The sequence below is a fragment of the Eretmochelys imbricata genome, chromosome 11 (assembly GCF_965152235.1).
Source record: "Eretmochelys imbricata isolate rEreImb1 chromosome 11, rEreImb1.hap1, whole genome shotgun sequence".
Taxonomy (NCBI): Eukaryota; Metazoa; Chordata; order Testudines; family Cheloniidae; genus Eretmochelys; species Eretmochelys imbricata.
Window position 1 is genome coordinate 70,650,151 of NC_135582.1, and position 14,603 is coordinate 70,664,753.

A 14,603-nucleotide genomic window follows, 5' to 3' on the forward strand; every position below is an offset into this window, starting at 1 on the left:
GTTGATTTACAGAAACTGTTTTCCTTAGTACTTGAGCCTTCCATCACACTCTCGCACTTTAGAGTTCACAAAGCATAGAAACATAGAGTATCTCCCAGGATCTTTAGCTAGACATTGGTGCTGTTTTAGTGGACATCCAATGCCTTTTCACCTTGCTGCTTATGCACTGTACTGTTGCCCATATCTGAAGTGATAGCCAGGGTTCTGTAGAAACAAAAGCAACAGTCCATTTGCTTGAGTGAATATTTTAGCCATTTCTTTAATAAAATCTTTGTTAATGGCACCATTATGTTCCAGGTCTATCAGGAATCCAAAACAGAGACTGCTGTCAATGTGTTTTCATGTTTGCAGCGGCACAGGAGTCATGTTTAGTCCCAGAATATTAGAGAGACAATATGGATGCGGTAACATCTTTTATTGGACCAACTTCGGTTGATGAAAGAGTTAGGCTTTCAAGCTTACACAGAGCTCTTCTTCAGTTCTGTGTGAGCTCGAAAATCTGTCTCTGCACCATAACTAGTTGGTCCAATAAAAGATATTACCTCACCCATCTTGTCTCTCTCATGCCTTTTCATTAATTTGTACTTGCCATTAAGGACTGCTAGTGATAGCGTACTCTTGGAAGAATTGCCTCTATTCATAAGCAAGGTTCTAACAATCAGTTGTGCTACTCAGTAATGCCTTGGCTTCTGCCAATTCGTAGATCTTTTGGGGGTTCTTCTTCCTCTGCATGTCTCTCAAAGAAGCCCTCTTCTTTCACTTCTCGGCATCAGTGAATAATCCTGTAAGAAAACAATCAATGGAAATGTGAGACAGTTGTAATTTTTATGATACAAGTGAGTAAAGGCAGACTTTGTGTAGACATTTCCAATCATTCTTGATTCTGAGAGGTGATTAGATACTACAGGGATAGGCACCTTAGAAATACTGAAGAGGCTAGATAATTAACCTGGTATTAATTCCTTGTAATAATATCAATGCAATACAGCTGATTTGTTTTCCAAGAGGTTGATTAAATAATGTGGGAGGATCATACTAATGAGTTTATTAAAATAAGTGGAAGTCACTGTCTGTACATTTTTTAAATACCAGCAAACCCTGAAATGTTCAAAATAGTTGCTAATTTTTTAATTTGTAATTGCACAATTTTAAAAAATGCTGTGGAAATCTGTATGAAACTGGATTCATTTTTTGTTGTTGATTTAGACCTTGAGTAATTGCAAAGTAATAGCACAGCAGCTGTTACATAGGTCAAGTCACACAACACTCCTGGAAATTCAAGAATCTTTAGGCCAACTTGATTAGTCTGTAAAGGAAAGGTGTTAAGGTAATAAGCAACATGGTTTTAAACAAAGCTCTAACAGTGTCCCATGAATATTTCTCTCCCCTAGGAACACATAGAAATCCCTATTCCAAGGTATTTTATTAAGGAGAAGCTGAAGGTGCTGAGAGAGAGGGAGAAAATCCTTGCTCAGATTTTAATTAATGCTGGATTGCAAGACATCAAACCGGTTAGTATACCATAGGTACGGTAATTATCCAGTCATCTGCCTACCCTTTTACCTTGTAACTGAACATGTTTTCACACATACGAGTGAAGCAGATACATTTTCCCCATACCAATCTATAATAAAACATTGAAGTGAGAAATATTTTTGTAGTATATATTTAATCAAACTGCATTGATGGGTGAAGCACAACTGAAAAGAAACATAATGTACATTTCCACCAGGAAGGAATGTCTTCAATCTGAGCAATATTAACAATGGTAACTTTGCAAAATAATCTGGCTTCATTTTATGCTGTGAAAGTAATAGAAGGGCAGCATTATGGCCCCAGTTCAGCAGGGTACTTAAGCATATGGCTAACTTTTATTGCACAAGTAGTCCCACTGATTTCAACTTAGGTACATGCTTAAGTACTGTGCTGAGTCAGGGTCTATAACAAGAACAGAAATCACAGTGAAGGTTGCATAACTATTAGCATTCTAATCTCCCATTTTAATTGTTTATAACATTCTGAAAAATTCCTGTGCTCTTTTCTGTATAGCTATGCCGCTGCAATAGCTAAGAGAAGAAAACTGAAATTTGGCATTGAGACAATCCGTAGAGCGGAGAAGTGTCTTTGAACAGCCTGGTGAAAACTGGTTTTGAGCTGATGGAGTTAAGACTCTTTGCAAATAGAGTGCTGCATATGTGCACTACTCTTTGGAAGCTTTCCTGCCCTCAAAACTACTAAAGTGCACAACTGTGCATTAATTCTGGCTAATTTAGAGTCATAGACTTTATGGCTATAAGAGATCACTATGATAATATAATCTGACTTCCTACAACACCCAAGCCATAGAATTTCACCCTGCGGTGGAGGAAATTATTCTTCCCTACTAGGTACGTGAGACTCTCAACACCAAAAATTTGTGGTTGAACTAATCTGGACAGTGAAAATAAGGAGTTGAGCGAGGGCTCCTGTGCATTTCATAATGAACCAACAAAAATATTCATAGGCAGTTCCTTGTCTGAATCCCTGCACATCTTAAAGTGTCACGTATCAGAGGAGTAGCTGTGTTTGTCTGTATCCACAAAAACAACAAGGCACCTTAAAGACTAACAGATTTATTTATTATATGCCTGCATCTGTAATTTTCACTCCAGGCATCTGAAGAAGTGGTTTTTTACCCACAAAAGATTATGCCCAAATAAATCTGTTAGTCTTTAAGGTGCCACCGGACTCCTCGTTGTTTTTATCTTAAAGTGTGTTTGCCTACCTGTGCTCTGCCCACCTCCCTCACCAAGAGTGACATACTAAGGATGAATCTGCCTGGTGTGGAGCCAGATTACATGGGAGTGAGGACTTTACACATCGTGTACTCTAGTGTAACTGTAGGGCAGGTCTCTCTTGACATGCTACCACCCTGTGAGGCTTGTAAAGCTGAATAATCTTTTTTATTAACACAGTCTATATATGTGCTCTGTGCTCTGCTTCCAGTTAATTCTGTCTACTTATTTCCTGTGCTCAACTACTACCACTGAGATTGCTGTTGAGTCTTCTGCACTTTAGTATGCATCACGGTGAACCATATACATTCAGGAAATTCTGGCTGTCTGCTAACAAGCTACTGTATTCCCATATGCATGTAACAAAAAACTGTTAAAGAGCATGCATTAAAAATTAAATAGTTCAGCAGGGGACTTTTATGGATATCATTTTTGTGTACTCATAGATTATGTATTTTTCCTTGTAGGGAAAACAGTGAGCCCAACTCAATATTTGTATACAGAACTGTATCCAATTGAGGATGTCAATAACAGGAGAGGGGGAAAAATTCTGCCTCTCCAGCAGATGAACTCTAGACCTCATGGGCATATCCAGAAGCTCCTATCTTCAGAATTTAGGAGGGAAATAAGAGGAAGTCAATATACAGCTATTAGTTTAATAGAATTTAGCCATACTGATATTTAGGCTTATTTCTCAAACAAAATAAAAGGGATAAGTTCTTTGTTACAGAAACTACAGTAAGAACGATTCTTACTTTTTACTCCATGTCATCAGGAACTCCTTGCCCCCTCAAAATGCTACCTTACCAAAAGGTATGATGGTTATAGCATGTCTGGTTCACTTTCTCCTTAAAATGCTTTTCAGGTTAAAATTAAGATCCTGGTACAATTATAAAAATGCCAAACTGTCAAAACTAAAATTAGGTGGTCCTGAGGTATGGGTTTCACCCTCTCTGCATTGGAGCTACTTTTGTCTTGGATGGATTCCACTAAGATATTGTTAGTTATTCAAGTAGAGTTAACAAAAGACACATCTGAATTTTCAAAATGATTCAGGGAAGTAATTCTTGGGATCTACATGTTCTGATAACAGGCCCATTTATCTGTTTGTTTTTCGCTGTACCACAGAAGAAATACGTAAAGCCCTTGCCTCTTGAAGAAGTCATTAGAGTAATCCAGATTTCTGAGAGGGCTCGGCAGGGTCGCCTACGGGCTACATTCATGAAGCAAATCTACCTGGAAGAAAAGAGAGAAAGACAAGCCAAACTTCAGGGAGCAAAAGGTCCAAATTTGGATGCTGCTGCACTTCGTATTCAAAAGGTGAGTCTTGTTTCTGTCAGAACAGTGCTGGCAAAATTGACAATGTGTTTTGTTCACAAGAGCAGCATGAACAGAAATGAACCTCATGATACAGAACATTCTGAATTGGCATTAGCCTAATTGTGAAGCTGGTTGGAACCCCATTACGTGGGCCATTCCAAACAAGACTGGACAAAGCACTAGAAGTGAAAGTAAAGGGAACAGACCTGCAGGGGCAGTCCTCTGATTTCAGTGGCCCAAACTGTCCTCTCTGATCCACACCCCAAGATCCAAGTGTATCACTGGTGATTCATGTGTTTGGGGAGTAAAACTTGCTGCTTTCTCTGGGGCAAAAGAGAGTTTGCCCCTAAATAGAAAAAAGCAACCCTGCAAAAACTGAGACAGTGTAGTCAGTGTGAAGTTGAGCGGCAGGCCATTTCTAGCTAGGATCCACATGGTGAATACTCCTGTGTGTTGGCAGGACCACAGAGCTCAGTGAGAGCAGGAATGGACCTAGATCTAAACAAGCTTTCTACAATTATGCTTTTAACATGTGCTGGAAGGAGGGGGAAGAGCAGACTTCAGAATTTGTTTAAAATAATACAGCAGATGGCAACCTGTTCAGGAGTAATTGCTTCAATTGTATATTCTGTTTTTCCTTCCTCTATTTGTTTTTTCCTGTGCCTCCTGCAGTAAAGGAAGCAGTAACAGGGCCCATTTATCTCATTAGAGTCATGTTTACAATTCAGGTTTGGCGTGGATTTACCCAGTGGAAGAAAACAGAGAAAATGAGAGAAGAGGAAATGATATTTCTGGGGATGGTAAGTTTTGCTTCCCAAAGAATATAAAATGCATTCAAGATTGTATTCTGTTTTCCCTTTGGATTTTTGTAATTTAACAGTAGGGGAGAACAAGACATTCATTTTCTAAAACTCTCCACATATTTTAAAGAGGTGTTTAAGACCAAAGAACTCAAATGAAATGACTAATGGTGTGGCAGTAGGACAATCTCACTTCTGCTATAACCTCTTATGATATACATTAGTGCCATATCTACTGCAGATGTGGAAACAGACAGACTTTGCTCCAGGATTTGGGGGATATGATCCAGGCATGGCAGAGCAAGGTACTCATGTTAGTTGGTCTTCTGTTCATAATGCCTCAGGACTCAAGATGCTTTATTCCTGAAGCAGAGTTGAACCTGTCAAGTCTTCTCCTCACACCATTTTGCAGGCCCTCTCCCATTGTGTGTGTGGTTAGGAAGGGGAGTAAAAAGCTGCCAAATAAATATATCCCTTAGGCCCACGTGGGAGGGAAGAGGCAAAACAGCACCTCAGAGCTCCTGGCATGGGGAGGCAAAAGAGGAAAATAAACATACACAGTGATCTTTTAGACCAGGAGTGGTGGAGAATAGAAGGACAGCCTAGGGGAGTTTCCCCCTCTCCCATAATCAGGGAAGGTAAACCGTCTCCTCCCTGCAGAAATAGGAAGGTATGTGTTTCCCCCAGCCTCTCCATGTCTCGGCTATAGAGCTTCTCCAAGCAACTGGAAGCAGCAGCTGATTCTACATAAGTCTGGTCTGTGGGAAGATGGGAAAAGTCAGAGAAGGAGAGGACACGAAGGAAAGCCATTCCCTTCATTCCTTGGAAACTCAACAAAATTCCATATTGCAAATTTGATCTGTCCTTGGAAGCAGCAACTGGTGCTCAGTAGCCTATGCATACTGTTGGTGCTGAATATAAGTGTGCAGTAAATTATAGTGCTCCCAGCAGCTAGCTGGGAGACGGGATAGAATCTCCCCATACCTTTCCAGCTGTCATCCATTCCCTCAAATGCATTTGTCCTGGCCCTCTCCACTCCGTAGTGTTTATTTTATATGACACAGTATTGGTGCCATGCCCTCCAGGTCCCCTTATCTACTACAACAATGCACTGTTGGTACTGTGTTCAAATGACAGTCTTTTACAATACTGCCCTTACAGTAATATTCATTCTCATCATGTATTTTTTTAGATGTATGCATGACTTTTTGTACTCTAGAGCTATTAAAATATCATCTAAAACAATCAAAATCAATATTCCATCATTGAAGCATACCTTCTGCTTGCCCCAAAACATGGGTTGGACAATTTTCTTATCCAACAGTGAAGTTATAATTAGGCATGTCATTGCTTTATGAAAACTAAGTCTACCCCCAACAACATACAGAAAAAGAGCATTACTTAAGAATGTTCTTCAAAACCTAACCTACAGAAAGAACTTTGAATTGCCCTAAGCCAGTGGTTCTCAACCTTTTTCTTTCAGAGAACCTTCCCCCCACACACACACATGCTATAAAAACTCCATGCCCCTGCTCCTGCCACAACTGTTTTTCCGCATATAAAAGCCAGGGCTGGCATTAACGGGTAGCAAGCAGGGCAGTTGCCCAGGGCACACCCCACAGGGGGCATTGCGAAGCTAAGTTGCTCAGGCTTTGACTTCAGCCTCGGGTGTTGGGGCTTGGGGCCCCAGGCTGCAGTCCTGCGCAGTGGGGCGTCAGCTTTCTGTGCTGGACCCTAGCGAGTCTAATGCGGGCCATGCTTGGTGGACCCCCTGAAACCTGGTTATGGCCCCCCCAAGGGGCCCCAGACCTTTGGTTGAAAACCAGTGCCCTAAGCCATTGGTTCTCAATGAGGGGTACACATACCGCTGGGGGTACACAGAGGTCTTCCAGGGAGTACATCAGCTCATCTAGATATCTGCCTAATTTTACAACAGGCTACATAAAAAGCACTAGCAAAGTCAGTATAAACTAATATTTCATACAGACAATGACTTGTTTATCCTACTCTATATACCATACCCTGAAATATAAGTACAATATTTATATTCCAATCCATTTATTTTATAATTATATGGTAAAATGAGAAAGTCATTTTTCAGTAACAGTGTGCTGTGACACTTTTGCATTTTTATGTCTGATTGTGTAAGCAAGTAGTTTCTAAGTGAGGTGTAATTTGGGGGTATGCAAGACAACTCAGGGGGTACAGTAGTCTGGAAAAATTGAGAACCACTGCCCTAAGCTATATGAAGATGAATGGGAAATTCCTCTCTTATGGATTCTTTTCTAACATTTCTCCTGTGCAGTTCCAAAGAACACTCATTGTGGCAGATGAGGAGTGAGTGCTGATTCTGCTTTCTGTTGAAGTCAATGAGAAAACTCCCCTAGACTTCAGCAGAGGCAGGACTAAAATGCTAGAACACTGAGATTTAGTGAACATAAATGTTTTAGAAATGATGCCTTTCAGAACCCAAGGGATCATTCGCTGTTATATTCTGTACTGGTTACCTAAAAGTCTTAGAGAGGGCTCTAGTCTCTAGAAGATGATGGAGGAGTGGAGGTCACAGGTGTGATCGGGTATACAGCTGCATCCTCTTTTCACTGTGGCCTGCACACTGATAATGGGTGTGAAGACAGCAATATATTATACCCTATGGGAAAAACTATACATTCATGGGGACAAGAGGGCTTAAAACCTAACACAACGTCCAGATTCTTCACTTTCTGACCGTTTTTTAGGAGCAATAGAATTGATGTTTGCAACACTGTTCTCTGTAGAGCCATTATTTGACATCAAATATCTAATCGGGGGAGATGGAGGAAATGAAAACTGCTTTGTCTTCCAATGTTTTCATATTTTGGATTTGTGTTTTTCCTGCATTTTTAATGTCACATTCCCATCTACGGCCTCTAAAGGAAACAAGTAGCAAACAGGCATCAGATCTCGTTGATGGATCAGCAGAGAGCGCCAAAGGTCAAGCCCCTTTGATGTATGATCATGTCAGCCCTCTAAAAAATTATCACAGGTCTTCATGCTGTAAACATGCTGAATTTGCTTTTCTAATACTTTAAGACTTAGATAAATTAGAAGACATGGCCATCTATTATTTTAAGTCCATTACAAACGAGTCAGGACTTATACTGCAAGAAATATACATTCACTTTAAATTATTATTTTAAACTTATTTATAAAGCACTGTAATTTACAATTTGCAGAAGGAATTGAAAAACTTTAAATTATTAGTAATGACTTTTGGGCCATTCAGTTATATGGACCTAACAAGAATATACACAAAGATAGTCCAAGAGCCATCCTAACTGCCTCTGAATTAACAGTGCTCATGCAATTTGCTGTCAGTGCTTATGTCTCTGTGCTGACAGAAACACTTTTTGTCAGTTTTCTTGAGTTTGAGCCTATTTCTTATTTTACTTGATGACAGAGTAGAAGTCCATGTTCCAGAGATTTTTCTTGGCTCTAGTACAAAGTCTTGTTGTTATTGTTATTATTTATACAGAAACAGCATGATTCCCTCAGCACGTTTTTCTAAATCTCAGATAAATCATGATCTGAAAAACCTGCTTCATTTGTAAAAAGAAGCAGGCCTAACCAGGAACACATATGTCTTTATAACTGTCTCCTGACTTGCTTCCTGGTCTTCCTCATATTCCTGCCATGGAGCTGTGTATTAGCAGCTCCACAGCTAATTCAGCAGTCAATGTTCCATTCTAAATTCTACGTTTAACCCACTCTGACTCTGGCATAATAATTAGATTGTCCTGAAAATGTACATGCCTCGTCCAGAAGAAACCTTTATTTTCTTCCTCCAGCCGTACTAAAGTTACAGGCCAGCCATATGCCGTGCTTCTGATTTTTTTAAAACTAGTAGCTAATTTCTCTTGTTTATCAATAACTCAAGAACAGCTTAATGTTAAGACTTCAGTCATCAGGGGCCAGATTCACCGGTGTGCGTTGGTTTGTGTTGGTCCAGTGATCCAAAGCAGCCACAAACCCAGCTTAGCTGGCTGGCTAACCCATGTTTGCAGCTGCTTTGTTTCACTAAAGTGGTGCAAAGCAGCCAGAGCACAATGCTAAACCTAAATCAATTCTTTTGCTAACACAGATGCGCCTTCCATTGAAATCAATGAGAGCTGTGCTCAGAATAGAGCCAGATCCTGTGAGGTGCTACGTGCCTCTAAAAGTCAGCGAGAGTTGAGGGTATCCAGCACATTTCTGGAGATTCCCATCTCCTAATAGGACTGGTCCTTAAGTGAGGATATATTGGGCTCCCCCTGTACTCAATAGTCTCAAGACACAGGCTAGCTTAGAGGAAAATCTGTTAACATAAAAAGTTATTAAAAATTATTTGCAAATTGACTAATTCTACACAAGTCTGGTCCATGGGAAGAGAGGAGGAGTCAGAGAAGGAGAGGGCAGGAAGGAAAACCAAAGTACACACTCTGGAAACTCAACAAACTTCCATGCTGCAAATTTGCTCTGTCTTTGGTAGCAGCAATTGGTGCTCGACAGCCTATGCATCTTGTCAGTAGAGAATATGAGCGTGGAGTAGCTATATAGGCACCCAGGGACTATTTGAAACCAGGGTTGATGTGTGGATTTCACTATGGATTGCATGAGATGAACGGCTCAATCCTGTAAGGTGCAATGCACGCTGGCCCCAATCTGGCAAAACTCTTCAATACATTTTTAACTTCAAACACAAGGAGTCAGTCTCACTGAAGTTAAGTACTTCACACGCTGAAGTGGTTTACAGGACTGAGGCCTTATTTGTTGGACATGTACATATTTATATGTTGTGCTCTGCTAGGCAACTTTGACACTCTGCTTTTATACAATCATTTATGCTCTTATACAAAGGGAGTCTAAGGTATAATATATGTTAATATACAGCTCTTCCATATAGTTTTAGAGGATTTTTTCCCCTCCTTTCATGTGGATTTTCAATTGAAAGACATTATGTGCTCTTCAGTAAATAACTATGTTCTCTCCTCCTTACCTCTTCTAAACATACCCTAATTTAGGCATGTTGGCTTGGGAAAGGGTTATATTTCTATCTGAGGAAACAGTCTGGAATTTCCAAACAATTTTTTACCCTTTGAATTCCTAATAAATATATAACATTTCAGCCCGTCCAAAAAAGAAAAAAATAAAGAATCAGTGTTCCCCAGAATAGCCTTCTGAGTAAACATTCGAGTCTGTAGCTAAATAAATAATTTGATTGGATATTGCAAACTGTATAAATAAGTAGAGCATAAAATAATTCTCCAGCTCCTGAAGTGGATAAACAGGATAGCTGAAGGGTGCCCAAAAGTCTGTTTTTATTAAACCTAAATCTAAAATGCTATTTTGGCTTGATTTATAGCCTACCATTATGTTTGAGAAGTCAGCACAAAGGGGGTTTTGTATTATTTCCCCATAGTTATATGTTTGCAAAATCTGAAGAATGCTATCCTAGATTTAATGTGATTTTTTAATGTGTTTAGTGTCAAACTTGTAAGATATTGGAAAGCAACACAGAGTCATCTCTGTTATTTTCTGCTATTGCTCCTTCTTTTAATGAAATTGTGCTAATATTTAAACAATTGGCTTTTACAATCAAAAACATGCATTATCATCTTTAGTAAAAGAAATTTGGCAGCATGCCCGGGATTAATATCTGAAATAAATACAACCAGGACTATACAAGATAACATCATTATGAATAAAAATAAGGTTTTTTTTAAAATTCCACACCAAATGTAATGTTCCTTTTATCTTTTTAATAAGTACTGTGAGTTTCATAATGACATAAACTGAGCCATTTTCAGTATTTTTCTACCAAGACCTCCTACTACAAATAAATACCATTGTTTGAATGCATGTGACAATGACTTTAATTGGCAAAGCTATTGGAGTGAATCATATAGTGGCAAGCTTTAATGAATGTAATACATTTTGCTTTGTGATTCCGTTTTGTACCTAATTTGGGACTTCAGTCATATAAATTTATATGGTGCTTTGTATTGTGCTAAAATGGAAGATCTATGAACAAATGCTTAGTAAGATAAGAAACTTGTTTAAAATCTATTCTCCATTCCTCCAAACAAAATATATTGAGAAATACAGAAAAACCCTAAATAACCAATGATACAGTAAGCTTGTTAAAAGAATGTCCAGACAACCAAAGTTTAAAATTCAATAGAATAACTGACATGAGAAAAGAATAGACTTCTAGAAGGCTGAATCATGAACTCCTTTACTTTGACTAATAAGCAGTTACACATGTAGCCTCATTTACTTCAGTGGAACTGCTCATATGAGTAAAGGCGCCTATAATCGGGCTCTGAATAAATATATATTCTGCTGAGAAATATCTCTTCTGCTACAAAAGTGTATTATAAAACAATGTAAATGTGGAGTAGCTGTATAGGAACCCAGGGACTATTTGAAACCAGGTTTGATGTGTGGATTTCACTATGGATTGCATGAGATGCACTGCTCAGTCCTGCAGGGTTACTAGTTTAATGGGTATTTGTTGTACACAGCTCTGTTTAAAGAATACAATTTTGGAGAAAATTATCCAAAAGAGAATCCATACAGCAGAAATCCCACAAAAATGTGTGGTTTGAGGTCTGCAAAAAGAGTCCAAGATACTGTGTCCTGAGCAAAATACCTGATAATAAAAGTACAGTAAATTTACCTTTCAGGCACGATAGTCCTAAAATATTTAAAAAAATAAAATATATTTATTTACTGAAATTACGACTATTTTCCCTCTTAAATGTAATCTTAATGGAACAATTGAAGAGCAGTTAGTTCCACAGCATGGGGCATCCTAGATGCAGAACTATAGCCTCAAGCATGTTCAGCCCGCCTGCACCCTTCTACGTGCTTCGTAATGAACAATGAAGCAGCCTGTGTTGGAAAGAGCTGTTGAGCTGACTAAGCATAAAGAGTGCGATTTTCCCACCTTGAGACGGTGGTCTGTACAAGCCAGTTCTCAAGTGAAACCCGTACCATTGAGTGAGCTTTCCTCATGTTGGCTTACCTTGAAAAATGCAGGGAACTTCTACTGCTCGGCTTTTTCTTTTCATAAAACCTAAATTCTCTTTAGAAAACACAAAGGACACAACAGCAAGCATCTCGCTCAGTGTACTTGTGACTGATGAGTTGGAAAAACATTCTTTTAGACAAATGTCCATTTTGCCTTATTAATTTAAACAAGGATTTTAAAGACAAAGCCCATCAAACATTAGATAAGCATTTTAAGTTAATGGGCCATGTAGTCCTATTTTCCCACAAACTCAGGAAGCTTCATATTATGTCCTATTTTTACAGCAACATCAATTATTAATATGTATACTTTTGCTGACAGAGGACCTCGCTAAAAATGTGAGTTTCGTTATCCAGTTCTGGGTCATTAACTATGGAAAGCTTGTAAATATAATGGTTTATTCACATGGGAAGCCTTCATTAAGATGCATTATTCTATAGCTGATGTGGCTATAGTGCATTATTGAATTCAGTGTCTCCGTCTAATATTTGTAATTTGTTTTTAAATGAGTTGCTGTTTATAAGGCGAGTTAACAAATTTGAATTTTGCATGGCCAGAGAAATTTCTTTAAGATGGAAAAATGCTTCTGCCCCAAGGAAAAGGTATTTATTAGTGTCTGACTGCAGAGTACCTCCCTAGGAGTCAAAAGCAACCACATTAAAAGCATTCAGAGAAACAACATAGAAAAGAAATTGGCTTTTGTTTTTAACATGTGTATTAAGTATATAGATGATATCTATGAAAACTTTAAGAATCCTGGGGACTGTCAATGGAATATTGATCTGGAATATTGTTTGGTAGTATTCAAAGATTGTCATCTGAATGCTGTAGTAGCTGGGGTTGTTTGAAGTCATGTTGTCTTGGAGGACAGTCACCATGAAAACAGGGCAACCCTTCCATCAGGTTAATGTTTACTTTCCCCTGCATCCTGGGACGCTCTAGGTGTGTATGTCATGCCTCATGTCTCCTTTGTAGTCCCCTGAACATCTCCCTCTTTGAAAGGAGCATGCAAAGAAAACTCTGCAGGGCTCACCCTGCTGGGTTCTCTAGGTGCTGCGTCATCTCCAAGGTCAGTGAGGCCTTTAGGTGGGATTTAGGAACATATGTAGGCCCCAAAGTTTGAAAATAGGTTTCCTGATACTATCTCAAACAGGTGACATTTAAGATGACATAAAAAACAAAACTTTCAATACAAAGAGAACAGCCTAAGGACCACAGAAACAGAGCTCCAGTAATGTACCATCTTATTGGCTTTGTTTCTTTATAAAGCAAGAGGACAAAAAAATTATTCTCTAATTCACAACTGTACCATCATTGGCAATGTTCAATTCATTTTTCCTTTCCTTTCATTTCAATTTGAGAAGGCCGGAGATCCTAGTTAAAGATTTTGTTTTAAAAGTAGCTAAAATTTTTGTAATTAGTGTAAAAAACCAACATACTTTTGTGACTAGTGTAAAAAACCAAGATACTCAGCACTGTTTCCTTGTGTAGTCTGTCATTTTCATTTGTTAGCTGCCTGAGTCTTTCACAAAGCAAGAGTAGAAGAAAAACCCTTTTTAAAGAAAGTAGGGAAATACAACTGTAAATGCGCAAAAAAAAATTGGTTGTTGAACTCAGGAACAGGATGGTATATAAAACTATAGTGGGTTTATTTTTTTTAAAACTCACTTATGTTAAGTTGACACTGTTCTTTTTAATTGACCCAAGTGGTGGGGTTTCTAACACTTCACTTGGGAGACTATTCATATCTTAGGTTTCAGAGTAGCAGCCGTGTTAGTCTGTATTCGCAAAAAGAAAAGGAGTACTTGTGGCACCTTAGAGACTAACCAATTTATTTGAGCATAAGCTTTCGTGAGCTACTCAAATAAATTGGCTAGTCTCTAGGGTGCCACAAGTACTCCTTTTCTTTATTCATATCTTAGTAAGTCTCGATGCCAGGAGTTTTTTCCTTCATGTTCAGCTTTAATTTTCTTTTTTTATTTCATCCCTTCATCCTTAGTTTTACCCTATCAACTAATTTCTGTTCTTTGTTGTTTATATCCTTCACATATTTGTAAATTTATCATTTTGAAATCATTGTGATTAGTACTTAGACACAAAGATTAAATGAACTTTATATAGATTATGTCTCAATTTTACTTATTGCTTAGCCAAGGTGTACATAACAAGCTCTTTCCACCCCTTTCCTTTTGTGTCAATCCCTTTCCCTGCTAGTCATGGACCTAGGTTGATATATTGCTCTGTGTGAATATTCTTTGTAGTGCTTCTGCTAGTTTCCATATTTAAGCCAATCTGAATTCATTTTGAAAGATCCTGCGACATATTACTGGGCCTAATTCACCATGTGCTTTGCCTCCCCCCACCCCTTTTTTTCCCCTCAGTATAATTCCATTGATTTCAACAGGAGTAACCCAATGGTGAAGCTGGTCTATTGGATGTATGTATGTAACGTTTTACTAAAAGCCAAATACGCATTACATGATTTTTAAATTGCAGTTCATCACTCTCCTCATTTTCCTTGAGAACAGAAGCCGGCTTGTATTTCTGACATGTGTAAACCTTGTGGTCTTCACTCACAAGCAGAATCATAATGTGTGTACCACATCAGACTGCCATGAATCCATCAGTAGTCATTTATCCTAGCTCCTGTTGCTTCTT

The 14,603-nt window shown here is 38.6% G+C and overlaps 1 protein-coding gene across 1 annotated transcript in view; it reads left to right on the forward strand.

Annotated features, from left to right (window-relative positions):
- The window catches only part of DRC11 (dynein regulatory complex subunit 11), a 147,483-nt gene that overhangs the window by 13,532 nt on the left and 119,348 nt on the right, over positions 1-14,603 (forward strand). The window contains exons 3-5 of the mRNA XM_077829482.1: positions 1,392-1,511; positions 3,903-4,094; positions 4,823-4,894. Of these exons, the coding sequence (XP_077685608.1) occupies positions 1,392-1,511; positions 3,903-4,094; positions 4,823-4,894 (384 nt within the window). The remainder of the gene's footprint in view (positions 1-1,391; positions 1,512-3,902; positions 4,095-4,822; positions 4,895-14,603) is intronic.